The 27,651-nt window shown below is 58.1% G+C and overlaps 1 protein-coding gene across 1 annotated transcript; it reads right to left on the bottom strand.

Annotated features, from left to right (window-relative positions):
* Positions 1-47: 47 nt before the first annotated feature.
* Positions 48-21,845, bottom strand: MAST3 (microtubule associated serine/threonine kinase 3). The gene is given in 28 exon segments (XM_030966578.1): positions 48-2,537; positions 2,645-2,826; positions 3,064-3,200; positions 3,320-3,442; positions 3,525-3,751; positions 3,835-4,035; positions 4,144-4,373; positions 4,637-4,782; positions 4,916-5,025; positions 5,315-5,437; positions 5,709-5,810; positions 6,044-6,209; positions 6,320-6,452; positions 6,659-6,797; positions 7,717-7,925; positions 8,055-8,140; positions 8,478-8,545; positions 9,043-9,175; positions 9,650-9,727; positions 9,729-9,752; positions 9,835-10,044; positions 10,747-10,822; positions 11,729-11,886; positions 12,519-12,597; positions 14,411-14,431; positions 14,607-14,679; positions 14,913-15,001; positions 21,714-21,845. Coding segments are annotated over 28 exon segments (4,413 nt in total). The 5' UTR covers positions 21,800-21,845; the 3' UTR covers positions 48-1,533.
* Positions 21,846-27,651: the final 5,806 nt, after the last annotated feature.

Raw genomic sequence — 27,651 nt, 5'->3', positions numbered from 1 at the left:
GCGGGCACTCGCTGCCCTGCACGCTCCAGTGCCACTGGACGCCACACTCAGCGCAAGGGACGATTTTAATCCAACATAAAACTTCCCGAAGGTACGAACAGAGCCGGGCACTGGGCAGGAACACACAGTGCCCTCGGCTTTTAAGACATTTCCCACTTTAAAAAATCCTCTTCCCACCCTATCCACGCCACCAGTGTGCAGCCAAGCCCCCCCATGCCACCGTGCCAGCGGGCAGGGGGTGCCCGGTGTCTCCCCAAAACCCCGCTGCCTTTCCAAGGCCTTCCTACAGAGAGTGGAGGGAGAAGCAAAGGAAACACGGAGCAGCTCTGGTTGCTCATTTTTGGGGGGGTTTAACAGCACCAGTTGAACGGGAGAAGCGGGATACGGAGCCTGGCACAAACCACACGTGCACAAAAGAATCCAACACGCAGCCCAAAAATCCACCGGGGTAACGGTGACACCTGATGGCGGCGGGGTTGGCAAACCAGGGATGTCCCCCTGTCACCAAACCACGGCAGGGGAGGGGAAAGCCAGAACATGCATCAACAAATGGAAACGTTTATAGCCCAGAAAACGGTAGAAATGGGGGAGAAATGCTGGGTTGAGCTGTTGTTTGTTGGAGAAAGAGCAACGAGGGGGGAAAGAAAGGGGTGAAATTCCCAAATTACAAGTGGAGCAGCACAGGTGCTCACTGGGTTGGGGTGATTTAAAAAAAAAAAAAAGGTAAATTGGGATTTTGTAGGTGTCTGTGCATTGACCAACCAACACCACAGGATTTTGTGGGATTTCTGAAGGAGCAAAAACTGACCCTAAAATTCCCATTAATATTCCCATCTGGGGAATGTCTCAGTTTTCCCCACCTGGAACGGCCAATGGAGCCAGGTGGCTATAAAATCTCCAAATAAAATAATTAAACCCTTTTTATATCTCCTATAATCTTATAAAATGATCCATATGTTCATCATCTGATGATCCATATGCAAAGAATATCCCCCGCCTCTGCATCCCAGCCTGGAGCACCAGCATTTCAGGGATGTTACTGTGGATTTAGGGTTTTGTTTTAATTTTAAATATTAGAATTATGGGGTTCTTAGGAGATCTGGGGTGAAATTGAAGCTTAAAAGTAGGGAAAAGCGAGTGGGTTAGAAAACAGTGGGCTGGGAGACGCACGGGAAAGGCTGGGACTCCCAGAGCTGGGTTGGCCCCTGCGACAGTCCTGCACTGCCTGTTTAGCTTATAAAAAGTAATAAATTAATTAAGGAATATTTGCATCGAGTCCTTTCTGTACACAGAGGTTGGGGCCCAGCTGGGGAAACGCCGCTGCCGGAAAAGCTCCTGCGTCTCTATAAAAATATGAGCATCTTTCAGGGAGTACAAAAAGCCTTCCAGGGGGGCGAAGTGCCGGGGCGCAGCCGGCCCGGCCAGGGTCCAGAGTGGCTCCGGGGACATTTTTCTCATGGATTTGCCGCACAGAACAGGGTGCTGGGGGTGCTGCAGGGAGCCTGAACCATCCCTGGGGTGCCAGCGTGGGGCTCAGGCGTGCTTGGCCCCGCTCCACACGCCCCGGGGAGCTGGGAGATGGGCCCCCGTTGGCTCCTGGCCCTGTGCTGGCACCTGCCAGTGGCCGGGTGACCCCTGCCCACAGTTCCGCTGCTGCTGGGAGCCATGGTCCCGGTGCTCACACCCATCCCACCACGGCAAGGAGATGCTGCTGCTTGGCTGCTCCGTGCTGCTGATGGGGTAGGAACCCTGGCACTCCCACTCGGCCACCGCCGGCTCCTGCTCGTCGCTCTCCGAGCCCTGCACGGCGATCTGCGGCACCGTGCCGGGCTTCAGCTTCGGTGGCAGCTCCGCACCAGCCGTGCCCTGCCCTTCCTCACTCTTGCCACCATCTTCACCTCCTGCCGCCGTCTCCTGCTCGTCAAAACTCACTTCTTGAACCGCCTCTTGCTTCTTGAAGGAGTCCCTGCGCTCCGACAGGTTCAGCCGCCGCATCACCACCATCTCCTGGTCCCGCTCGTGCCGCTCTGCCAGCCGGGAGCTGCCGGGGTGGTACCCGTGCTCCCCGGGGTAGGACAGCGCGTCCCCCTCGGCGATGGCCTCCCCATCCAGCGAGGACATCTCCAGGCCCAGCTTGCGGCCGCTGGTTTTCTTCTCGGCCAGGATGGTGACGATCTTCTCGGCCGACTGGACGCGCTTGAGCAGGGGGGAGCGGGGGCAGTCGGCGCTGCGGGGCCGGGAGCTCTGCCGGACGATGGTGGGGGGGGACAGGGTCTTGCCCTGGAAGGAATGGGGGGTTTTGGGGTACCCGTGGAGCGGAGATGGGGAGCGCTGCGGGGAAGGCGGGCGCTGGGCCGAGGAAGGGGTGCAGGCCAGGGGCGAGGGGGGGATGCTGCTGGTGGATTTGCGACGTCCCACTTTGTAGCGCGGCCCACCCAGTTTGGGGGCCAGCCCGTGCAGGGAGCTGGGGCGCACGTGGCCGGCGGGTGACGTTGGGGTGCTGGAGGAGGGAGAGGTGCTCTGAGGGGACACAGCATCTGCCGTACAAAGAGAAAAGGTCACTGTAGGGCTGGAGGGACGCGGCCTCCCCGAGGGACACGCAGCATCCTGCCCTGCCCCGAGCCAATGTCCCCCCCTGGGGTACCTGAGGGCAGGTCGGGAGCAGGGCTGCGGCACGGCGTGGTGGGACCTGGGGACAGGCTGTGCGTGGGGGACTCCGGGAGGCTCTCGCTGGAGGACAGAGAGTGGTGGAGACCAGAGGAGAAGCTGCGGCTGGTGTGCAGGACCGACGACTGCTTGGAGATCTTCTTGAAAAGGGATTTTCTCCTGCTGAGGGGACAGGAATAACCTTGGCTTCTACTTAAAGCTGTTAGTCTCAAATGTGCTGACCTTATGGCAGCAGGACCAGACCCCAATAGACATCCCAGTATGGCAGATCCAGAGCATCCAACCCAATGCAGGTAGGACCAGACCCCACTGGCCACCCTGATATGGCAGATCCAGAGCATTCCCCCAGTACCCCACACACTGGGATAAATGCCCTTTCATCCCAGTTTTACCTACCTGTCTTGGCCATCCCTTTTCCTGCTCTTTTTACTCCTCCTTGCCATCCTTGTCTTGGAGCTGTTTTTCCTTGCAGGACCGATTTTAATGGAGGTGTTTTCCAGGGCAGTGGTCCGCAGGGCCACTTTATTCCCACTCTGATGGATGGAAAACAAATCTTTGCAGCGCCAGATCTGAGCCAGCTCCTGCCTCAGCTGCCAGCAAAGGCAATGATGAATTGATGTCCTAAGAGAGCAGAGCGGCTCTGGTCACCCACCTTCAGCAGCAGCTCCACCACGTCCCGATGGACCAAACCCAGCACGGACTCTCCGTTCACGTGTGTGATGAGATCTCCTGCCCTCAGCCCGGCCTCCTGCGCAGGGCTCCCCTCCTCCACGCTCTGCAACACAAACAGAGCGCTTTTATTTCGATGCCAGCTCCCTGCTGGGGTTTAAAGCACCTCTAGACCCCAGGACACGCACCCAGACCATGTGGTGGACGGTGTAGACGTCGCTGTCGCCCATGTAGACGCGGATGGCTCGCAGGGTGAAGCCGTACTTCTTCCCCGAGCTGTGGATGATGATGGGTGGCCGCAGGCTGGCGATGGCCAGGGAGGAGTCTCGGCTCGGGGAGGAGTCCCGGGAAGAGGGGTTGGACGAGAGGGAGTGAGGGGAGATGGGGCTCATCAGGGCGCTGCCACCAAAGTCATCTGCAAGCAGAAGGAGCCAGCTCAGTCCGGCAAAACCAGGCGGCAGTGGCCATCCAGCAGGGTGAATCACCCAGCACACAGACCTGAGGTGATGATGAGGGACAGGGCTGAGACGGAGGCAGATTTGGGCACGCGGCTGCCCAGGGAGGCTCTCTGCCTGTCCGGCAGGTCCTTCTGGGTGCTCAGCCGACGGCCCCCGCTGGGCTCCAGGCTCCGCGGAGTCGAGTTCTTGGTGCCGGTGCTGTTGCTCCGCAGGCGGATGCGGTTCAGGCTGGCCAGATCAGCTGCACGGAGGGGAGGAGGGAGAGCTGGGGACGTGGAGAAGCCCCCCCCATGCCATGCAGCACCCTGGTTGTTCCCAAAGAACCCCACACTGCCCACAGCCTACGCACCAGATAACGCCGACTGCTTCACCGCGCCGCCAGTCCCCGCGTCCGAGTCTCCCACCACAAACTTGGGTCTCTCTGGCTTGGACGCCACACAAGGGCTCTCATCCTCTGAGGAGAAGGCAAACTTGGGCATGGTGTCCAGGCTGAGGGTGCTGGGCAGCGCCGTGGGGCTGCGGCTCCGCTCGTGCCGGGAGGAGTACGGCGTGGAGCTGCCGGACGTCCAGGAGCGCAGGCTGTGTGGGAAGAGCAGGAGGGCTCAGGACAAGCCAAGGTGGGCAAGGCACATGGCACTGAGCCACTGCAGAATCCCCAGGACACATCCCACTGACCCCTCAGAAATAACCAAACCCTTCAGTGCCATCACAAACCTGTGGTGTCAGCGCAAGTTCTTGGTCCTGACACAAACCCTCAGTGTTGGCACAAACCCTTGGTGCTGGCACAAGCCCTGGGCACTGGCAGGAGCCCACACCAGCAGTGCAGCCCCCCGGCCACTCACCGGGGCTCAGTGCCCGCTGGCCTGCTCTTGTCCTCATCCCCCGAGTGCCGGTCCCACCGCTCCTCTTTGTCATCGCAGTGACTCCGGTCAGAGGAGGAGAGGCTCAGGGCGGAGTTGACCGCCAGGAATTCTGAGCTGCTGTACACCTGAGAAGGAGAGGAGCCATCAGCAAGGAGCAGAAATTCGGGAGTTTGAGTGCTGTGGTGTCAGCCACGACGGCACAGGCACGCTGTTTGTGGTGCCGAAGCATTTGGGATGCTGCAGGAGGGGCTGGAGCACCTTGCTGAAGCGATGGGAGCAGGAGGAGAACTGCCCAATCTCCACTGATGATTCCTCATCGTTGGTTTCCTCATCCTCCGAGTCCAAGTGACGATACCTCTCGGAGCGAGCTGAAAGCAAGGGCCAGAGGGGGAGGGATGTCACCCTGCCTGAAACACCCCACATCCTGCCTGCAGCAGGGCCCCAACGCGTGACAGCCCAGCCCCAAACCCCAGGGGAGTTTTGGGGGAGGAAGCAGGTAAGGGTGAGCAGCCTGGAAAGAGGATTTTATCTGTTTTGTGATTTGGGTTGTAAAGCGACCAGCTTCACCCAGGAGATTTTCATCCCCCGTGGGAGCATCCAAAGTGCAGCTGGGATAATGGATTGGCAGAGGTGGAAGAGGGATGGATTTGGCCTCACTGTCAAAGTAGCTGGTGTCATCCTCCGACTCCAGCTGGGGGATGAACTCGGCCTTCTGCCGCAGCAGCCCGTTCCAATCCAGATGGAGGAAGAAGGAATGGTGCTTCACCTCATGTGCACCTCCTGCCAGGCAGAGAAACCCACGTCAGGGGCATGGGGCAGGACCCAGGGTGCTCCCACTCCCACCCCAAACAGCACAGTCTGCACTCCACACAGAGCAAACAGCTTAAAAAAGATGGACAGGAGCCCTGTGCAGCCTTCCTGGGGGGAGCCCCAAGCAGGAGACCTCTCCAAACACCGTCCAAGTGGTAGGACATGCTTTGGACTCAAAGCCAAGCAAATTTGATGGGAATCAAGGTGCCAGGTCAGCCCCTGAGGGGGCTGCTGTGCCTACCAGTGCCCAGGCGCTCGAGGGGACACTGCCTCAGCAACCGTGTGATCAGGTCCTGGGCATCTGCAGGGAGAGCCTCGTCTCCTTCTGGCCACATAATTTCATCTGCACGGAAAAAGGAAAAGGGGGTTTGGGTGGCTGGAAGGGTTTGGACAGTTCTGGGCAGCAGGAAAGTCTCCCAGGAGCTGCAGCAGGGGAAGGGCCCTCCCAAAGTGGGAAGTCAAAGCTTGAGGAGCCTCCTCACTGCTCAGCGAGGGTGACAGGAAGGAATGGAGCTTCCCACGTGTTAAAGGAGGAGCCTTGGCTGCTGGCAGCACAAACGTGTCCCTGGCACTCACCACTGATGACCTGCCCGAAGAGCTCCTCAGGGGTGTCTCCGAAGAAGGGGACACAGCCCACCAGGAACTCGTAGAGGATGATGCCCATGGCCCACCAGTCCACAGGCTTCCCATAGCCCTGGATGAGGATGACTTCGGGGGCAATGTATTCCGGAGTGCCACACACCTGTGTGGGAAGCAGGGGCTGACACCTGTGCAGTGACCTTGGCAACAAATCCCAGGGTTATCTGGGTCCCCAGGGATGGCAGGTCAGCCACGGGGAGCAGGACCTCGTACCTGCTTGTCCATGAACTCCCGCGTGTCCTTCTCCATGTGCCCTTCGTAGAGGTTCGTGGTCATGTTCATCAGGCCAATCTTTGACAGACCAAAGTCTGTCAGCTTTATGTGGCCCATGGAGGTGATGAGCAAACTGCAGGAGAAGACAGACACCCCACAATGCTGCTGGTTGCTTCAGGGGAGACCTGAGATGGACCGGCCGCACCCCAGGGCCTCTGGTCCTGATGCAACAGCACAGAACCAGTCTCTGGGGAACAAAACCCGTTCTGCCCTTCCCTCTTGGCTTTCCCTTCCCCATTCAAAGCCCCACCCTTGCTCAGACCTGACCCACAGGCTCACTTGTCAGGTTTGAGGTCCCGGTGCACGATGCCGTAGTTGTGGAGATACTCCAGGGCAAGAACGGTCTCAGCAAAGTACATCTTGGCCATGTCCACGGGCAGCGGGCCCATGTTCTTCAGCAACGTGGCACAGTCCCCCCCTGTGGGAACACGGGGGGCTCAGGGAAGGCAGCTGTGGGAACTCAGCACATCCCTTTGGATGTCCAGAATTGCTGAGAACCCCGTCGGGGGGCTCGGAGACCCTGGCATGCTGCCCAGAGCACCTGCGGGTTTGATTTTGACCCTTGGAGCGAGTTGCCAGCTTTGTATGAGGATGTGAGAGTCACACAGGTTTGAATAGTGTAATAATAAAATGTTCACAGGGTGAAAATGTAGATTTTAGGATTTTTGGTATGGGGGTTATGGGGACAAGATGGAGGAATCAGGGCGTGTCTAGTCCGTCTTCTTTCTTCTTCTTGTTCTCCGTTTTCTGCTGTGATGTTGGCACTTTGGGATTGGTTTAGAGTAGAAGTGCACTGTCTAACACAGGTGATAGGTATTGGGAATTAAGTGTAAATATGTTATATGTAGTTTGTAGTATAAAAATACAACACCACCTCGGGGGCAGTCAGAGTGCCTGTGGCTGCCCTGCTGAACAGATCTCGGCTGGGCAGAAAGAAAATTCTATAGATAAGAATTAATAAACAACCTCAAGACCGAAAAGTGAAGAGTCCAGACTCGTTCTTCAGTTGCGCGGGCTGAAGCAGAGACATCCTGCACATCTCGGGGCAGAGAATATCAACAGCCAACCCGAGAGGCAGCGAGCTCAGCAGGACCAGCAGGCTCCCAGGCAGCCCCTCTGAGCAGCTGATCCTCAGGCACGGAGCACAAACACTCCCATAGGTGACCACGGTCACCACCTTCATCAAGGAGATCACGACCACAGAATCATCTCCCTGTGCTTCCCTCTGCTCCCTGGAGCAAAGCAGGGCAGGAGATGTCCAGGTGGTGTCCTTGATGCTCAGGCTTTGATATCCTCCCCTCCTCCCTGCACTGTCCAGCCCCGAGCTCTGCTCTCACCTTCCACGTACTCCATGACCATGCAGAGGTGTCGCTTGGTCTCGAAGGAGCAGAACATGCTGACCACGAAGGGGTTCTCAGCAAAGGTGAGGATGTCCCTCTCCACGAACACCTGCTGGATCTGATTCCTCAGGATGAGGTTCTGCTTGTTGATTTTCTTCAGGGCGAAGCGCTGCCGCGTCTCCCTGTGCCTCACCAGGTACACGGCCCTGGAGGAACAGCTGGGCCTCAACACAAGTCCTCCAGCCACTGACCACCCCACACCGTGGGGCATGGACAAAGAAGGGCTTGGGAGTCATTTACAGATGGAGACAACTGATAGGAACTCCCCAACTCACCCGTAAGCCCCGTTGCTGATCAGCTTGATGGTCTCAAAGTCCCCCTCGCAGGGCTTCCTCCGTGGGACAGGGATTGAAGGCTGGCTCTGAGGAACACACAGGTTTTTAATGAAGGAGGAATTCACCCAGCACCATCATGTACCACCTCCAAAAGCTTCTTTCTGCCAAAGCCTTCTCTTGTCACAAACACCAGACCAGAAGCCTGAGATGCTCTGCAGATCAAGAGCCCACTCTGAGCTCTGTCCACCCAAGAAGCCAAATGAGGGACTGTGAGATCTTCCCCTTGAGTACATCAATCACCCCTGGGGACAATCCAAAATGAGCAGCTCCCAGCCTAGGACAGCTGCAAGGAGCTCTGGTGTGGGGTGAGGCAGGAGGAAGTTGGAGGCAGCAGGTGGGACAGGCAGGTGGGACCACGCTCACCTCACAGGTGTCATCGTTCTCCGGTGTGATGGTGTTCCCACTGTCAAAGTGATCCAGCTGCCCCATTTCTGCAGATCACAGGGATGGTTTTCACTTTCCTCATGCTCAACACCCACCAAAATCATCCCCCCGCCCAACCACTCTCCCCCCAAACCCAGAGACCCTGTGGGGATTTGGCCACATGCTTTGCTCAAGCTATCCTATGGAGAAATTCAGGTCATGACGTTAAGAGGTTCAACACGAGGTTAAACATTTATATAATTCTTTTTTTTTTTTTTTTTGATAGTCATTCCTGCATTCTCCAGGGATTATGATTCCCCCCCAGGGCCACAGATTAAGTGTTTTTGAGCTTAATCTGCTTTGCTGAACGTGTTGGAAGCAATAATAAGGGACATGGGGCTGGCCAGAAGGACTTGGCCACTGTCCTGGTCCTGCTGTGACCTCCCTGCCATGACACCAGTTCAGCCCTACAGGGCCCCCTGACACCTCCCAGTGCTCAGTTGTGATCACCAGTGGCCAAACTGGGAGTCCACATCCTACTGCAGACCTCAGAGTGCTTCCCTACCCTCCAGTGGGTCCTTGACGAGCCCCAGCTGGCTGATGATGTATCTGGGAATATCGGTCTTTATTCCCTGTCCAACTTTGGCGTGTCCTTCTGCAGCTTCCAGGAGATGGTAAAACTCCTCTGGGTCGAACTCCTGGATGGGGAAAACCAAGCATAGTTGAGGAGAGAGATTTTGCAAAGTTAAACTTTTCCTCTAAGCCTTGCAGGTGACACCTGTGTCTGGGGACAGGCCCTGGATGCATCATTCCCTCATCATTCCCAAGGTCAGGGGTGATGGAAAAAAAAAATGCAGCTCTGTGAGTTGGCCTTGGAAGGAAAACTAAAGGAGATGAAAATTTCATCAGGAACCACAGCACAAGGTCACCGCTTTAGAAATTCAGCAAATCAACCAAAAAAAACCAAACCTGAAAACCACAGAGTCACAGAATGGTTTGGGCTGGAAGGGAACTTAAAGATCAGGGACACCTTCAACCATCCCAGGTTGCTCCAAACCCCATCCAACCTGGCCTTGGACACTTCTAGAGATCCAGGGGCATCCTGGAGGCTTTGTCTCCTCTCTGGGCTGGCACAGACCATGAAAGACAAGACAGGAGTCTCCATGTCTTACCAGGCACTCCAGAAGTCGGGCAGGCCGGGAGATGATGATCAGCAGCTTCCTCACCAGCTGATCAATGAACTTCACTTCCTTCGCTCTCAGAACGCTCCTGAGCCTGTTGGGAATGGAGACAGAATCCAGGTGTCTCTTGGTGGCCTCACGAGGTGGCACCAGGCAGGGAGCTGCCCCGTACTCACGTCTCGGAGCATCTTCTCCAGCTTCTCCTGCAGCTCCATGAAGTAGCGGGAGGTGATGAGAGCCCCCTGGGACTTGGCCAGGCAGTCTCGGGCCAGCTCGATGATCTGGTGGTGGATGAAGCCCAGCACCCCATCAGCCAGGGGCAGGGTGCTGCTCGGGGAGAAGTTTGTGATGGTGTCCTGCAGGCGCTCCTCCATCTGGGCTGTGGCCTGCGAGGTGGAGTGGATGGTGATGGCCAGGAACACACGTCCCCATGCCATGGGTTTGGCCAGCCAGGATCTCACCCTACCACCTCCTGCGCTGGGTTTTATCAGTCAGAATCTCACCCTACCACCTTCTGCATTGGGTTTTATCAGTCAGGATTTCATCCTACCACCTCCTGCATTTGATTTGACCATCCAGGATCTCATCCTGCCTCCTGGACTCTGTTTGGCAAGCCAGGATCTCAACCCACCACCCCATGCACTGGATTTTATCAGTCAGAATCTCATCCTGCATTTGATTTGACCATCCAGGATCTCATCCTACCTCCTGGACTGTGTTTGGCAAGCCAGGATCTCACCCTACCACCTCCTGCGTTTGATTTGACCATCCAGGATCTCATTCTCCCTCTTGCACTGGGTTTGGCCATCCAGAATCTCATCCCACCACCTCCTGCAGCTCAAATATCCACATACACACCAAGGCCCCACCTGGGAACCAGCTTCCAGCAGCCTGCAGAAGCTCCACCAAAGTCTGCAGAGCCCTCTGCCTGCTTGTGTGGATAACAAACCCCAGGTTTGTTGTGTCTCCAGTGTCTCCAACCCCCTCCATGATCTACCCATGCATTCCACACTCCCACAGGGAGGAGAAGGTGCTGCCAGGATGCCATGGAGGCACCAACACGCTCATCCCCAGGTCCTGGTCGTTACCTTGGGGAACCTCTCCTTGTAGACATGGTTCATCATCACCACCTCATTGTCAAACGTTCCGCTCGTCCGTCCAGGGCTGCAGGGGGAGGAGAAGGGCAGCGTTACGAGGGTCAGGTCATCCACATCTCTGTAAATGGTCACTACCCCTGGAGAGCAATTCGGTCCCTCCTCCTAACTCCTAGTTCCAAGTGGTTAAAACTCATCCAAGTGGAGCCACCAGCCTTGGGCCAGCACCCCCAGACACTGGAGGTCCCTGGGATGTGGTCTAGGGAGGCTTAACCCTGATCACCCAAGTCACTTGGAAATCCAGAACAGAGAGGTTCTGGATGTTCCATCATCCCCTCAGCATTGAAGAATGAGCTCATCTTTCCCTTCTTCTGGATTCCACAATTTCTTGCCATCGTTGCCATTTTTGCAGCTCACCAGCAAACAAAAAACCCAACCAAAGCTCGTGGTGGACACAGCAACCTCCATTAAATATGGTTTTCCTCCTTCCCTCACCCAACACTGCCCCTCCCAGGGCTCTGCCTGGTGATTCCATTATGCAAAGCAAGTCACAGGAGCAGCCAGCAACTCATTAACCACTATAAAATAATAAATGTTGTGATTAAAAGCAGCCCCAGCCCTGCCCCAGTCTGTGCTGTGCCAGCTGCAGAACTGGCATCTCCTGGGTGAAAATCTCACCACCTACAAACCCCTGTCAGATAATTAATCTGATTTTAATGAAATTTCAGCCGGCAGCATGCAGGGCTGTGGCTCTGCCTCTGGTAGCAAAGAGGATTGGGAGATTTTTCAGAGGGAAAAGAGGATTTAACCAAATTTAACCAAAAAAAACCCCAATTTAACAAAAAAAAAATTTCAAAATTATAATAACTCAGAGGGACAGGGTTTACATTTTCCATTTCAGGGGAGGCTGCTGCTTTCCTTAACAGACACCTGTGTTTCAAACCAAGCCAGCCTTGTCCTGGGAGCCGTGTCCCACCTGAGGCTGCGGGATCGTGGGCGCAGGCAGGGCGAGTGCCTGCCCTCCTCGTCCGTGACGCTCTCCGTACTGCGGAAATGCTTAGAAAGGAAATGCAGCTCGTCGGGGGTGGGCTGGTACGGCAGCTGGTGCAGGCGCTCCTGGGAGGATGAAGATGACTGGGGACAGAGAGAGAGGGATGAAGGAGATCAGTGATGGGCTGTGCTTCCTGGAAGTGAGGGAAATACCCTCTTAGGAGGTTGGGAATACTGACAGGCAGCACAGGGTGGGTTTGGGGAGGTGGAATGTGGACAGGAGCAGGCTGGGGAGGTCTGCACTGCTCAGTGCCAGCCCAAAATCCCCCATTCTCCCACTCAAAGTTCCACTGAGCCCCTTCCTTTGTAACTCCAGCATCCCAGGCAGCTCAGTCCTGTCACACCCAGGGATGCTGTAACTCCCAGGAATTCTCTGATGTCCAGGGATGCTATAACCCCAGGAACACTGTAACCCTAGGACACAGTAACTCCCAGGGATGCTGTAACTCCCAGGGATGCTTTAATGCCCAGGGATGCTGTAACCCCAGGGATGAAGTTAACCCAGAAATGCTCTAATGAGACACTGTAACCCCCAGGGGTGCTGCAAGCCCACAGCCAAGCCTTATGACTTTTTAAAAAGCTCATTTAGGAAGCAGGGTGCAGTTAAAGCACATGGTCCTTTAGAACCCAGCACCATGGAGCTTTGGAGGCATTTCACCAAAAATCAAGGGGGTTTAGGATCTTATAATCTGCCACTATGAGAAAGCAAATGTTACCGAGACCGTGGAGCTGGGGGTGTTGGTCCCATAGCCAGAGGAGGGTAACGAAGCCAGTGACCACCTTCTGCCATCAGCCCTGCCAGAGCAAACACAGCAATCACATAGAGGGGAAAAACCCAACACCTACATGCAAATCAACAACATCAGAGCCAAAAGCTGGGGAACAGGACACAGGCGTGGCTTGAGGAATAAAACCCTGAAATCTCTTTTCAGAATGGACTGAGATGGGGTGAAATAAGGGGCTTGCAGGTGAAGGGGGCTGAATGGATGGAAATGGGGTGAAATAAGGGGCTTGCAGGTGAGGGGGCTGTTGCAGGGAGAGTGGCAGGCAGCAGGGTCAGAGCTGAGGCTCCATTGAATCCATTTCACAAAAAACCAAAAAAAAAAAGCCTGCAAGAGTCTGATTTTTAATTAGAGCAAAATTCAGCCTGCTGGGAGTTTCCTTGGTGAGAAACTGGGATTCCCAAAGACTCATCCTGAGAGTTCGAACGAAGAGAATTCGAACGAAGCCGGTCTGCACTAATGCAGATCGTGTGCACTGCGGTGAACGATGTGGCTAGCAGGGTTAGAATGAGGGCTCAGGTGTTTAGGTAGGATGTGCTTAGGCTTTCGATGATTTGGTCTTTTGAGCAGAATCCTGCTAGAAATGGTGCTCCTATTAGAGCGAGGTTGCCCATGGTGAGGCATGCAGGGGTTGTGGGTGGTATCTTTTGGAGTCCTCCTATTTTTCGGATGTCTTGTTCGCCATTTAGGCTGTGCATGATGGAGCCTGAGCACAGAGAGAGCATGGCTTTGAAGAATGAGTGGGTTGAGATGTGAAGGAAGGCCAGTTCGGGGAGGTTTAGTCCGATTGTAACTATTATTAACCCTAGTTGGCTTGAAGTGGAGAAGGCAATGATCTTTGTAATGTCGTTTTGGGTAAGGGCAGCATGTGGTGCAAATAGTGTGGCTAGGGCCCCAGGCATAGGCACAGGGTTAGGGCAGGGTCACTGTGAAGAGACAGAGCTGGGGCCCCATTGAATCCATTTCACACAGGGCAAAAAAAAAAAAAAAACAAAACCCTGCAAGAGTCTGATTTTTAATTAGAGCAAAATTCAGCCTGCTGGGAGTTTTCTTGGTGAGAAACTGGGATTCCCAAAGACTCATCCTGAGACAGCAGCGCCAAGGAGCAGAGCCTGGCCATAAACAGGAAGGGAACTGCTCATACGCAGGCGAATGCTTCCTCTTGGAGATGTTTCCAAGGGATGGGGACACATCCAGGTCAGGACAAGGCCCTTCACCTCCCACTGCCATTTCCCTTGTGGGGTCAAGGACAGCAGGAGCTGGCAGGGAGCCACATGCAGCTCCAGCAAACTCCTGACCCCACAGCCTGGCTGTTCCCTCTGGTACAAGCGTGCAAACCAGCAGAGCCTCGGGCTTGTTTCCACACAACAATCAATGGGTTAAAATCAGCCACCCGCCCTCCATGTGTAATTAATGAATTAGTTAAACGGGGGAGGGCATGCAGCAGGATCTGCCTCTGTGGGGACCTGGATGAGAGATCCCTGAACATCTTCAGAGAATCCAGCAGGAGTTTGAGATGGGGCTGAACACCCAGCCATGGGAACAGAGATATTTCTGCTCCCAGAGCTGCAGGGAGCCCAGTCCTGGTGCAAAATTCCCCACACAAGGATGCAAATAAAGAATCACAGAGTCCCAGATGGACTTGCATTGGAAAGGACCTCAGAGACCCAGTCCTACTCCCTGCCATGTGCAGAGACACCTTCCACTTGACCAGATTGCTCCAAGCCCTGCCCAGCTTGGCCTTGAACACTCAGAAACGAAGGTCCCTGATGATGTGGAGCAGACACCTCCCCAAAATGCAGCCCATGCCCATCCCTGGTACTTGCCTGTCAGTCCGAGGAGCATGGCTGGGGTGGTGAGAGGAACCAGTCATGGCAGAGGAAACACCACCAGGACAAAAAGCAGGCAGAAGAAAAGCGAAAATAAAAGCAAAACAAGTCACTTGAGATCAACAGAACAGTTCCTTGGAGGGGGAATGATCTTTACAAGTGAATATTTACTGCTCTGGGGCTGGGAGCTCACCTGCGAGCGAAGGGGAAGTTGATGGAGGTGCTGGCAGAGAAGTTCCGTGGGCTGTCCAAGGGGCTGCTCCCAGCTGCAGGGAGAAAGGGGGAAAATTCATCCCCAGACCCACCCCAGCACAGTGTCCAGAGTGCTCCAGGCTGCTCCTTCAGGGGAAAGTGTTTAAGGCACTTCCCAACCCTGGAGAAGGCACCTGGAGCCAGCCCACTGCTGCTAACAAGGTACTGAAGCCCTGCATCTTGTTAGTTTTAGGAAATTCGGGTAATTTTGGGAGATGCTGAAGCATCCACTGGGATAATCCCTTACCTGTTGGCACGGAGAGAGGGGAGAGAGGCCGTGAGAGGGTCGGAGAGGGGGTGCCCACCACTAAACTCTTCCTGTTGCTGCTTCGGCAACTGGGGAAGAAAGAGAGGGAATTAATTTAGGGAATTAAAAAAACTTTAGGGAATCCATGACAGCCAGAGCTGGATGGGCTCAGGCACATAAATAAATATCTGCTTGCACATGAATTTCTGTGCCAGGGAACGCTGCTGCTGTTGCCCCACTGATTGCAGATCTCCTGCCACTGGGAAGATCCAGCCCAGGCCCAGTGCTGCTGGAGATGGGCAGACAGGGCTATTTTTAACAAAGAACTGTCCCAACAAGGTCCCACTTCTGGTTTTGGCTCGCTGGGGAGGGCAGAGGCAGGAGGCCCCTTGGGCAAGAGCCCCAGGCAGGAATAGAAAAAGGGATGTAAAAGGAGGAAGCAGTGGAAATGCCAAGCAGCCACAACCTGACCTGCTCCAGTGCGTGGAAAATGCCCCCAGTTCCCATAAACCCCCCTGCCCTTGGTGGTCCCCATGTCACAGCAGAGAGGACAGTCCCCACCCCCTGAGACTGCAGTGTCACCAGGAATTTGGGGGAATTTTGCCCCTCTCTGGCAGCAGGAGGGAGCCACGTGCACCAGCAGCAGGTGAAAAGCAGCACCAGCACCCTGACACCCAAAACTCCCCAAAAATCCCATCCTGGCACCACAGCCCAGCATCCCACAGAGCATCTCTGCAGGGCCACATCCACAAGTGGTGCATCTTCCCATCCCCATCCCCACTCCCACCCTCCCAGCTCACAGGGTTTCCATCCTCACAGGAATTTTGGTTTTCCTTTCCTTTCAGCCCTGAGTCTTGCCTTGCAAGAGCCTCAAAAATTCCCACTGCTGCTCCCCACTGTTGTACCCCACTGCCACATTTAAAGCACTACGGGGTCATTTAAGTTCTCCTCCACTCTGCCAAGAGGAAACTGCAAATATCCACGGCCCAGAGCAGAGGCTCAGGCACGAGGAGGAGCCTCCCCTTCCCCGATTTCCGCTTCCTCAGGCTGCAGACTCCTCAAAGACACCGAGTTTCCTCACCCAGCTGGGAACAGGAACCCACAGAGATGCTGCTGATTAAAGCACAGCTTTTAACATCACCCCACGGCCACAAACACCCACAGCAGCCAGGGGGAGAGATGGAAGAGAGGGGATTCTGCACAGATCCCAAAAACAGAAGGGAGCGGCAGATGGGGCAGCCAGGGTGGAAAGGACAGCGACTCACAACAGGCACCTCCAGGTGGGTGTGCCAGACACTGATGGGCAGCCAAGGTGTGGACAGAGCTCCAGACAGACAGACAGAGCTCCAGACACAGGGACAGAGCTCCAGACACATGGACAGAGCTGTACACACATGGACAGAACTCTACATGCATGGACAGAGCTCCTCACAGATGGACAGAGCTCCAGACAGATGGACAGAGCTCCAGACACACGGACAGAGCTCCAGATACAGGGACAGAGCTCCAGACACATGGACAGAGCTCCAGACACATGGACAGAGCTCCAGACAGATGGACAGAGGTCCAAATACATGGACAGAGCTGTACACACACGGACAGAGCTCCAGACAGATGGACAGAGCTCTACATGCCTGGACAGAGCTCCAAATGCATGGACAGAACTCCAGACAAGTGGGCAGAGCTGTACACACATGGAAAGAGCTCCAGACAGATAGACAGAGGTCCAGATACATGGACAGAGCTCCAGACACATGGACAGAGCTCCAGACACACAGACAGAGCTCCACACAGATGGACAGAGCTGCACACACATGGACAGAGCTCCAGACACACAGACAGAGCTCCAGACACACAGACAGAGCTGTACACCTGACATCCAGCACCCCTCACCTTCCTCTGGCATCTCTCCCCTGCGGGGCTCCTCCTGCTCTGGTTTTAGTGGAGCTAAAACCAGGAGCCCCGACTCTTCTGAAGGTCTCAGCCACCAGGGAAGCTTGGGGCCCCCCAAACCCCCCCTCTGCACCAGGATGGGGGGTCCCTGGGTGTCCCCCAGGACACGCATCCTGTGACTGCTCTGAGCTCACCTGGAGCTGCAGTGACCCTGGAGGGCTCAGAGCTTCCCTCACAGCACCTGGGCTGAGCTGAGATGTTGGGGGGAGACAGAAACCTTCCCCTCCCTATTTTCCCCTTCCTGGAATCACAGAATCCCAGAATGGCTGGGGCTGGGAGGGAACTTTAGGATCATTTCATCCTGCCATGGGCAGGGATTCCTTCCACCATCCACCATCCCAGGTTACTCCAAACCCTGTCCAGCCTGGCCTTGGGCACTGCCAGGGATCCAGGGGCAGCCACAGCTGCTCTGGCCACCCTGTGCCAGGGCCTCACTGCCCTCACAGGGAACAATTCCTGCCCAACACCCCATCTAACCCTACTCTCTTTTCTGCCTCCAGTGTTTCATTTTCTCACATAAACACAAGCCTGAACCCCGAGCAGAGCTGCAAACTCTCCGCCAGAACCCACAGCCTCAGCCCCACGTGCTGGATGGGAAACTGAGGCAGGGTGAGGAGCCCTGCCCCAGCACCGCAGGGGCACAGGAAGAGGTTTAGGAGCCAGGAGGGCTCAGAGAGCTCTGACACTGCTCCACTGCCAGCCCTGCCATGGGGACGGCCTCTGTGAACTCAGAGGGGGCAGTCTGGGGGGTGAGGGGCTCACCTCTCCTCCCTGGCTTTCATTTTGGAAGTGCAAACAAACCTTTAGTGAAGGCAGTTCCCGTGAGGGTGACACGGAGCGGGGCCGGCGTTTCCTGTTTCCGCGCGCTCCACCCTCGCTCCCACAACCATCTTGCGCCACTGTCACCCCCCCTGCGCCTGACACATCATCTCCAGCTGCTTCCCATCCTTCCAGCGCGGAAACCTCGGGCTACAAACCAGCCCTGGGGGCGCAGACAGCTGCTGGGGCTGCTGCCCGCTCTGCCTCCATCACCTCACTGCACGTTTGGTACCAAAAATGGAGTGGAAAATCGCTGTCAGCATCGCTCAGGCTGAGGCTGCCTTGGCCGTGGCGCTGCTGCCGCCATCCAGAAGTTGTTTCAAGGGGTGTGGAAAGTGTGTGACAGCCTGTGTGACCCCAAAGCCTGGGGTAAAATCGTGTGTCAGCCACTGGGAGGAGGAACCGGCCCCGCAGCAGCGCCATGGGATGTCCAGGGGCAGGAGATGGAGCAGAACCTGGCAGCTCCACTGCATCCCAGAGTACCCTGAAGCGGGAAGGGATCCACGAGGATCATCCAGCCCAACTCCTGGCCCTGCACAGATACCAGGCTGGGCCTGAGGGTGCTGCCCAAGCACTCAGAGCTGGGGCTGGTACCCTGAGCAGCTCCCGGGATGCTCTGCACACACAGCACTCAGCTGGAAAAGGCTTTACCAGGAGCTGGGCGAGCAGGGATGGGTGGCTCAGGGCCAGGGCTGTGGAATACTGAGGGCCAGGCAGGGAAAAGCACAAAGGGGCTGCAGTTCCCGCTGATCTCCTGAGGGATCTGTTCCTAAACTTGCCAGGACACCTGAGTGCTGTGGGGGCACTGCAGGCAGGTGAATCCGAGGCAGAAAAGAGCAGGTTTGGGACAAAGTGGGTGCGGGGTGGAGGGAGCAGGGCGGGATCTGACGGTGATAAGGGAGCAGGCACAATCTCAAAGGGCAGAGCAGGCAGCTCCGTGACTGAGAGCACGTGCCTGTGCTCCCAGCTCCCTTCCCTGCTGGCTCCATACCCCCCAACAGCTCCAATGTGGAGCTGGAGATTTGGGGAAGTGCCATGGATCACCACGTCCTGGAAAAAAAAATTGCTTTCCAGCGGGATAAATTCATGTTTAACTTCAAAACCCGCTGAACCAAGCAGCTGCACCCCAAGTTTCTTCATGGCATTTGTCCTCCATGACTTGTGACAGCTCTGAGCTGGGCTGCCTCCAGGGATGGGGCTGGGACAGGGCTGGAATGGGGCTGGGATGAGGACCAGGGTCTGGAGAGTGAAATGGAACATGCTGGATGGCACTGACCACACCACAGCCTCCTCCCACCCCAGCCTAAAGCACCGTGGCTGCTCCTATGAACCCACCCAGGAGCGCCAAGCAACACCCAAGAGCAAAATCCTAAATCCTCAAAGGGAATCACAGGGTAACAAGTTGGGTATATGTTGGGGGAGATGAAACAGGAAAGCCTTATAAATAGGATTGCCTGGCAAAAGATTTTGAGAATATAGAAACTATAAGTGAGATTGAAATGCAAGCAAGCTTTGACATCCCTTAGTTACTGAACAACTGGAAAACAATGGTGTGGCCAGCTGAAGGTAATCCCCTTTTGAACAAACAACACCCTCTGCTTGCAGACAGCTCCAAGGGTCAGAGCAGACCCTACAGCTTGGCAGAAGGAGTCCAAAGAGGAGTTTTTAGGGTTTAAAATGTAACACAGTATGGTAATGTAATGATTCTTATAGGCTGCATGGAAATACTATAGGATTTGTATCTTGTACTAGATTGGTTAGTGAGAATTAGAATATTCAACACAGAAGAAGATTTATTGTATTGTAACAGGAACCTCACTCTCTTACCCTTTTACTCTCTTACCTTTTTTACTCCCTTACGCTCTTACCCTTTTGCTGTCTTACCCTCTCATCCTCTCTATCCCTCTCCCCTCTCGGGCCTGCTCCGAGCTGTGGCTGGCAGCTCCCAGCAGGGCCCTGCACCCAGGCCCTTTGCAATAAACCCCAAATTCCAGACCTGGCTGCAGAGATCTCTCGTCTCCGTCCATCCTGACTGTCCTACCTCCCGATGCTCCTACAGGTATAGAATTATTTATTTCTTTGCGCTGCACAAAAAGCCTCGAGAACCTGCCCAGCACCCTGGGGTGCGTCCCTGCTACATCCCTGCTCCGCGGGTTCCCGGCGCTGGGGAGGGAATTGTACCTGTTAGCTCTGCTGGGCTGTGCTCCTGTGCTGATTGAGGTGAGAACAGCCATCCATGGAGAAGGAGAACCCTGTCAGCATCGAGCCACCGCCTCCTCTGCCCTGCACCGGCCATCTCCACATCCCCCACGGGAAATTAGGATCCCTCAAACCTCTTAATCCCACTAAATAACATCATATGCTTTCTGTTAAATAGGCCAGAGCGCTCCTCACCGTGGATTCTAGGAATACCAATGAAAGAAGAGCAAATCCTCTGCCCTTCATGAGAATTACAGCCTCATCATGCTCAGCTGGAGACAGATGACTGCCTAGATCATCTTTCCAATTACACATCTCCTCCTGAGCCCCCCCAGCTTGGCCACCCCAGATTGGAAAACCCCATCCAACGTCTTCTCTTGATTATTAAAGGCCCTTTTTGCTCATCCTCGTGCACTGGGAGCAGGAATTCCCACAGCCCAGGTGAGCCTGGGATGGGATGGATACCTTTGCTAAGCAACCGTGCTGCTTTGTGCCAGCTCACGGTGACACTGAGAGACAGCAACAATGGGAACCTCTCTGCTCTGCCTCCGCACCCATCAAACACCTCAGGCACACAAAGCCTCGCCAGGGTTTGATGCCTGGGCCAGCTGCAGCACCCCAAACCTGCTGGGGGGAGCTCCCAGCCTCCACCACCCACACCTGGGGGGCTCAGTGGGTGCTCTGCACCTCCTGTCCCCCTCCTTGGGGACGTGTCCCACCAGCCTGCCTGGGTCAGGCCTGGCCTTGCAGCTGGGGAGATGGGGCAGCCCCACTGCACCCCATTTATGCACCCCATTTGTGCACCCCCCCAGCCCTGCTAACAAAGGGGGTGGGAGTTTTGGCCCCTTCCCACCCCTCCAGACACTCTGGGGACCCTCACCCTGGTTCAGGCCATGTGCCACACGGGATCCATCCCATCAGCAGTGGCACAGGGGGTCACAAGGGTTTGTCCCCCCTCGAACAACTAAGACACCTCTGCCAAACCCACACACACCAAGGATGGGCACAGAGCACCCCAAAACATCCCCTGGAACCCTAAACCCCACATCCCCTGTGGCACTGGGGTCCCAGCCCACCCCACCCTGCCCCACTGGGGATCTGGAGGGTGCTGCCTCACTGCTCATCACCCCCCAAAAAGATGCAGCTGTGGTGCAGAGCCCCTCCAAACCCCCCAGTGCTGAGACCCCCACAAAAACCACACACCCCAGTGCACAACCTGGTGCCCACCTCCCCCTGCATTGCTGCCCCTCCCCAACCAAGCATCCCACAGTGCACACAGACCCCCCAAACCACACACCCCATTGTGCCTCCAAGGTGCTAAAACACCACCCCAAACCCCCCTCCAGACCATACACTCTGCTCCATTCCCCAAAAACACACAGCCCCCCGTGTGGGGACCCCCAAACCCACAGCCCCCACCGTGTGGGGACCCCCAAACCCACACACCACGTGCACAAAGACACATCCCCACATCCCCCCCGCTCAGTCACGCACACCGGTGCCCACCCCCCATGCACGGTGACACGTCCTGTGCCCCCCAAACCACGGACCCCGATCACCCTTGGTGAACCCCCCAAACCACGGACCCCGATCACTCCCCAAACCACCGACCCCGGTGCATCTCCCCCCCAAACCACGGACCCGATCACCCCCAGTGTACCCCCCCAACCCACGAACCCCGGTGCATCCCCTCCTGAAACCCCCCCAAATTACGGACCCGATCACCCCCAAACCACGGACCCCGATCACCCCCCAAACCACGGACCCCGCTCCGCTCCCGCCCCGATCCCCTGCCGCCGGTGCCCCCGGTGCCGGTTGGGCCGCCGGTACCTCTTGGAGCGCTGCAGGAGCGCTCCGGCCGCCCGCTGGCCCCGGTAACCGGGCGGGGCGGCTCCCCAGCAGCTCGGGTCCGACATCGCGGCCCCGGCCGCGCTCTCCCGGTACCCAGCGGCGCCCCCGGCACCGAGCGGCGCCCCCGGGGCCGTGCGGGGCTCGGGCGGGGCCGGGAGCGGGGCTCGAGCGGGGCCGGGAGCGGGGCCGGGAGCGGGGCCGGGCTCCCGCCGCTGCCGCCGCCGCCGCCTCCCGCTGCCGCCTCCCGCCCCTTCCCGCCCGGCGGCGACGGGGTTACCATGGCAACGGGCAGCGCCCCGAAACCGGGTCGGGGTTGCCATGGAGATGGGGGGGATCACCCCCCAAAAGGGACAGGAAGTGGGGGTGGGGGTGGGGAGGGGGGTTAACACGGAAAGGAGGCAGCGGAACAAAAACGGGGTGGGGGTTACGGGAGGGGTGGGGCAACACCCCAAAATGGGGTCAGGGTTAGCCCAGAGATGGGGGAGAACCCCAAAATGGGGTCAGGGTTAGCCCAGAGATGAGGCAGGGCCCCAAAACGGGCTTCAGGTCACCATAGAGGCAGGGCAGCACCCCAAAGTGGGGTCAGGATTACCATGGAGATTCAGCAACTGCTCCTGATGCCTTCCAGGGGCACAAACACCATCCCCTAAGTCATTTGGGGTAGCCCCAAAGCCTGGGGGTTCCTGGGATCCCCCTGCCAGCCATGGGATGTGCCCTCGGAGGGCACCCACAGGATCCTGGCAGTGCCCTGCAACCTCCCAACCCCAGTTCAGCCAGGGAGATGCCAGCTCAGGGCCAGTGGCACCCACCCTGCTGCGTGGTGGCACCAGGGCCACCAGAAACTCCCCAGCGGTGTGGGGTGGCACTGCCACACTCACCAGCGCCACAGCCTGAAATCCTGGTGCTGCTGGGGTGGGCAGGGCTCAGCACATTTCGCTTTAGCTCCTGCCCAGCAGCCATGAGACACCAGCACAGACTGGTGCCTGTCCTTGTCACCATCCTCATCCTCCTCCTTGTCACCATCAGCCCCCCAAAAACTCTTCAAGGCCTCGGCTGAGCACTCACAAGGCCAAGCTGGTTTTCACACTGGGGCACACCAGGGCACTCCTGGGCACAGACAGAGCACACCTGGGCACACCAGAGCACACCAGGGCACAGGCAGAGCACACCTGGGCACACCAGGGCACTCCTGGGCACAGACAGGGCACACCATGGCACAGGCAGCCCCGGGCTCCTGCCCTCCTGCCCACAAACGGCTCTGCTGTTGCTGAGCAGCGCCAGAGCTGCCGCCGGATCCCGCCCTGCCGCCACCAGCTGCTCGCCCCGGCAGACAGACAGACATGGACGGACGGACGCACCGGTGTCAGCCCCGGGTGCCGGGCAGGTGCAGCTCTGTGCCGCGGGTGCCACGGGGCACAGGGCGGGCTGTGCCCGGCGGTGCCAGCACAGCTGGTGCACCTTGTCCCCGGGCACAGGGCACGGCCACCGCCTGCACCTGCGGGCACCACCTGCGGGGCTTGGGGCATTCGGGGGAGGGTAGAGAGAGGGGGGAACCCACCCCTGGAGCAGCCCCTCCTCACCTTCAACACGTGGCGGAGCAGAAAAGGCGACAAAGGAGGCGCCATCCCCGATCCCACCCTGCTCCCATCACAGTGCCCTGGTCCATTCTCAAAGTCCCCCTTCACAACAGGGGTGCTCAGAGCCTGAGCTGCTGTCACAACATCCCCAGAATGGACCAGGCAGCAGCAGAACAAAGCCAGGCTGGGTTTGGGGTGCGCAGGGGTTGGCACAGGCCCCAAGCACATCACTCCATGCGTCCCATCAAAGACAGCCGTGCCCTTTTGGGGTGCCCCAGGAGCCTCCTCTTTGTCCCCATCTCCGCCTCTCCCCCCTCATTCCCTGGAGCAGGTTCCCAGGGAGGGGTTGGGGGGCCTTACCTGCAGGGGTGCAGGGTTAGGAAGGGGCTGCAGGGGCTGCAGGGGCTGCAGGGGCTGCAGGGGCTGCAGGGGTTCGGCAGCGTCGGGCTCTGGCTGCTCGGAGACAAGCTGCAAGGCAAGAGGAGCCGGCGCGGGGTCAGCGCTGATGGATGGCGCTGGGCGTGGCACCTGGGGGCCCAGAGCGGAGGGGACAGGGCTGGGGACGGGGGTCAGGCCAGGAAAGTGAGGCAGAGCTGGAGGGGGAGCGCAGAGGGCAGCGGGGACACTGCGGGGGCTGAGGACGGGAACACAGCGGGGTCTGTCACCGGCAGGGTCCGGGGCTGGGACTGCGGGAGGAAGGACCAGGACCTGCGGCCCGGGGGTGGGGATGCACCGGGATAGGAGTGGAGTGGGATGGGGCAGGTGTAGGGACAGGGAAAAAGCGGGACGGGGATGGCCCGGGGTCCCGCCGCCCTCCCCCGGTGCCGGTGCCGGTGCCGGTCCCGGCGCGCCCCGCCCCGGCTCCGACCCACTCCAAGGTCAGCGAGGGGATCTTCAGCCTGTCCCGACGCGACTTCATCCCGCCGCCACCGCCGCCACCGCCACCGCCACCGCCCCGCTCCGCTCCCGCCGCACCGGCGGCCCCGCGCTGGGCGGCTCCTCCCGGGGCGGGCGGCACCGGCGGCCCCGACGGGGCTCCCTGCTCGGCCCGCCGGGCCCGGCCCGCCCCCGCGGCACGGCACGGAACGGCACGGCGCGGCGCGGCGCGGCACGGAAAGGAACGGTATGGCACGGCACGGCACGGCACGGCACGGCACGGCACGGCACGGCACGGCATGGCATGGCATGGCATGGCATGGCATGGCATGGCACGGCGCGACACGGCACGGAAAGGAACGGCACGGCACAGCGCGGCACGGCACGGCACGGCCCACCGCGCACCGGACCCGGTCCAGCGGCGGCCCCGATCCGGAGCGCTCCCGGGATGTGCCGCTGCTGGGGCACCGCAATGCCAGCACAGCCCCGGTACGGCCCCGGTACGGCCCCGGTACAGCCCCGGCACAGCCCCGGTGCATCCCTAACCGTGCCAGTACGGCTGCCGTGCATCCCCAGCACAGCCCCGGCACAAACACCCAGGGAAGCTCTGCAGCAGCCCCCAACACACCCCAGTACACCCCAGTATACTCCAGCGCTGCTTAGAACACCCCAACACATCCCAGTATATTCCAGCACACTCCAGTAATGCTCAGAACACCCCAACACACCCCCGTACACCCCAGTACTGCTTAGAACCCCAACACACCTACAGCAGAGCACAAACACCCCAGTACACCCCAGTTATCCCCAGCATACCCCAGTTAACCCCAGTACATCCCAGTACACCCCAGGAGATGCACAATCAGCTCCCTCCAGTGCCAGAGAACATGAGGATGCCACTCCAGATTTGGGGACAACAAGCCCTGGTGCCATTCAACAGCCATCCCTGCCTGGTGCCATTCAACAGCCCTCCCTGCAGCCATCCCCCAGCACGGTGGCAGTGCTGTGTCCCCAAGCGTGACCCTCCTGGTGACACCACCCCCGCCCCAGCCCAGGACTTACGCTCTTCCTCGGCGGGGCAGGCTCAGCTCCTTCTGCAACGAGACAAGCACGAGGTGGGGTCAGAATATGGCCCTGGGGTCGGGGGTACCACCTGTCACCCCTGCCAGCCCCCCCCCCCACACACCTGGCAGCATCCGGGGTGCCACACACTGTCACCACAGGATCGATCCCCGCTCGCAGTGCCCAGGGTGAGGGTGACAAATCACCCCAGGTATTCCAGATTGCAATGCAAGATGTTTTCTATTACCATCTGTGTGGCAGTTGTCTTTTGTCAAGTGGGCAGTTTGCCTTAGCTCTCTCTGAGAGTGACCCTCTGGGGGGACATCTGCTGATAACAGATTATTGAATGTCACTGCATGGCTGATAAGAACTACAGCATCCCATTGGGAGATGTGAGCCCAGAGGGAGGAGCCAAGCATTCCTGCCTGGATATAATCCAGAGGTTCTGGAACACCAGCACGGCTTCTCCATGGGATTTCCCAGAGGAACAGCAGCTGCCTCTTCCACTGGATCTCCAGAGGAAGACTCCACCCTTCTCCAGGATCCCTGCTCCAGCAGAACCACCCCTGACACTGCAGGAGGGCTGCAGCCACAATTCCAATGGGACTGCTGCCAGCACCCTGACCCACAGGGTGCTAGGTTGGGTTCTGACTCTGGCAGTGTTGTTCTAGTGTACTGCATTGTTCATTTTATCCTTTTTATTTCTCTTCCCTATTAAAGAACTGTTATTTCCTGCTCCCATATTTTTACCTGAGAGCCCCTTAATTTAAAATGTATAGCAATTCGGAGGGGTGGGGAGGATTCACATTCTCCATTTCGGGGGAGGCTCCTGCCTTCCTTAGCAGACTCCTGTCTTTCCAAACCAAGACACCAGGCCAGCACAAGAGGACATCTTCCAGTGTCCCCAGGGCTGCTGGTCCCATGGCCAGGCCTCCGAGTGATGGCACGAGGGTGGCGCAGTGGCAGCTGCACCCATGTGCCCAGCTGGAGCAGCACCCACGTGCCCAGTGCTTCATCCTGTCCCCACCTCGTCCCCCTGGCCCAGGAGTGGGAAGCAGCCAGCAGCCCCTGGGTTATTTATTTTTCCAGCCTCTGGGAATATTTCTTGTGAGAACTGTTTGCTCACAGGTGGTGCAAAGGGCCAAAGGGCAGCTGGGGACAGGAACCCACGCCAGTGCCATCCTCCTGGTGTGCTGGGCACCATCCTGCTCCAGCACTGCCCTGGTCCCCACCCCTGTCACCCCATAGAGGGTCACAGACACACAATGTGGACAGGCTGATGTGTGCCCTGGCACACCCTGGGATGCAGGGACGTGTGGCAGCTGCAGGTGCTGGTTAAAGCCCCATCATTGCCCTGATCCTGTACCCCTGAGCAGCCAGCACCCATTTTTGGCACAGGCATGGAGCTCCCTGCGGGCTGGAGCTGCTGCCACCCCTGTGGGGGCCCCCAGCAGCACCCGCCCACCCCCCCAAAGCCCGGGGTAGCCGTGCTCCATCCTGCTGCCCACGCCACGCAGCCCCTGTGGATGGAAATCCCGGGATTGGGGCGCGCTGCAACGCAGTGATGCAGCAGCATTGCCATGGCAACGGGTGACATCATGCCTGGGTGCACAGGGACAGGCAGCCCCGGGGCCCACGGGTGCATGTCTGCCCTGGGGTGGCGTGGGACACGTCTGTGGGTGCAGGGACAGGGACAGGGCGTGGGTGTGGGTGTCCCTGTGCACACAGCACAGGCTGACCCCAGGCCTGGGCAGGGTGAGGGGATTTGGGGTCCTTACATGGAAGGGGAGCCCCCAGCAGCCTCAGAGTGATCCCCAGCCACCCCTGGAGCTGTGCCACTGGCCACCAGCCCCTGGGCAGGGCAGGGACAGAGGCGGGGGCACGCTGGGGGTTTCACTGCTCAGATGGAACAGTGGGACAGGGGATTGTCCCCTGTGCTCACCCACAGCCATCTCTGGGTGCCAGTGCTCAGAGAACCCAACACCCCTCACTGCCAGGGGCTCTCTGGCCACTCTGTGTCCCCAGGGACACCCAGAGCATCTCCCGGGTGGCCCTGAGGAGCCCTGTGGGGGAAATGTCACAGAGGCAGCACCCACAGGGTGCCTGACACACCAGCACTGCCCAGCACTGTCCCTGTCCCTTCAGTGGGAGCCAGGATTAACCATCAGCTGATCCCTGCGACAGCGCTGGGGACAGCACCGAGGATGGCATCAGGGATGGCAGTAGGGATGGCATCGGGATGGCATCGGGGCAGCATCAGGGATGGCATTGGGGCAGCATCGGGGATGGCATTGGGGCAGCACTGGGGACAGCATTGCTGCTCAGCCCTTTGGGATTAAGCCCTGTCCCACCCCTCCTGTGGGCACTCAGCCGGGTCCCACGGCTCTGCCCTTCCCGGGACT

The sequence above is a fragment of the Camarhynchus parvulus genome, chromosome 28 (genome assembly GCF_901933205.1).
Source record: "Camarhynchus parvulus chromosome 28, STF_HiC, whole genome shotgun sequence".
In the NCBI taxonomy this organism is placed as follows: Eukaryota; Metazoa; Chordata; class Aves; order Passeriformes; family Thraupidae; genus Camarhynchus; species Camarhynchus parvulus.
The sequence above is the reverse complement of the archived record's forward strand: the minus strand, read 5'-3'. Positions and strand labels throughout refer to the sequence as shown.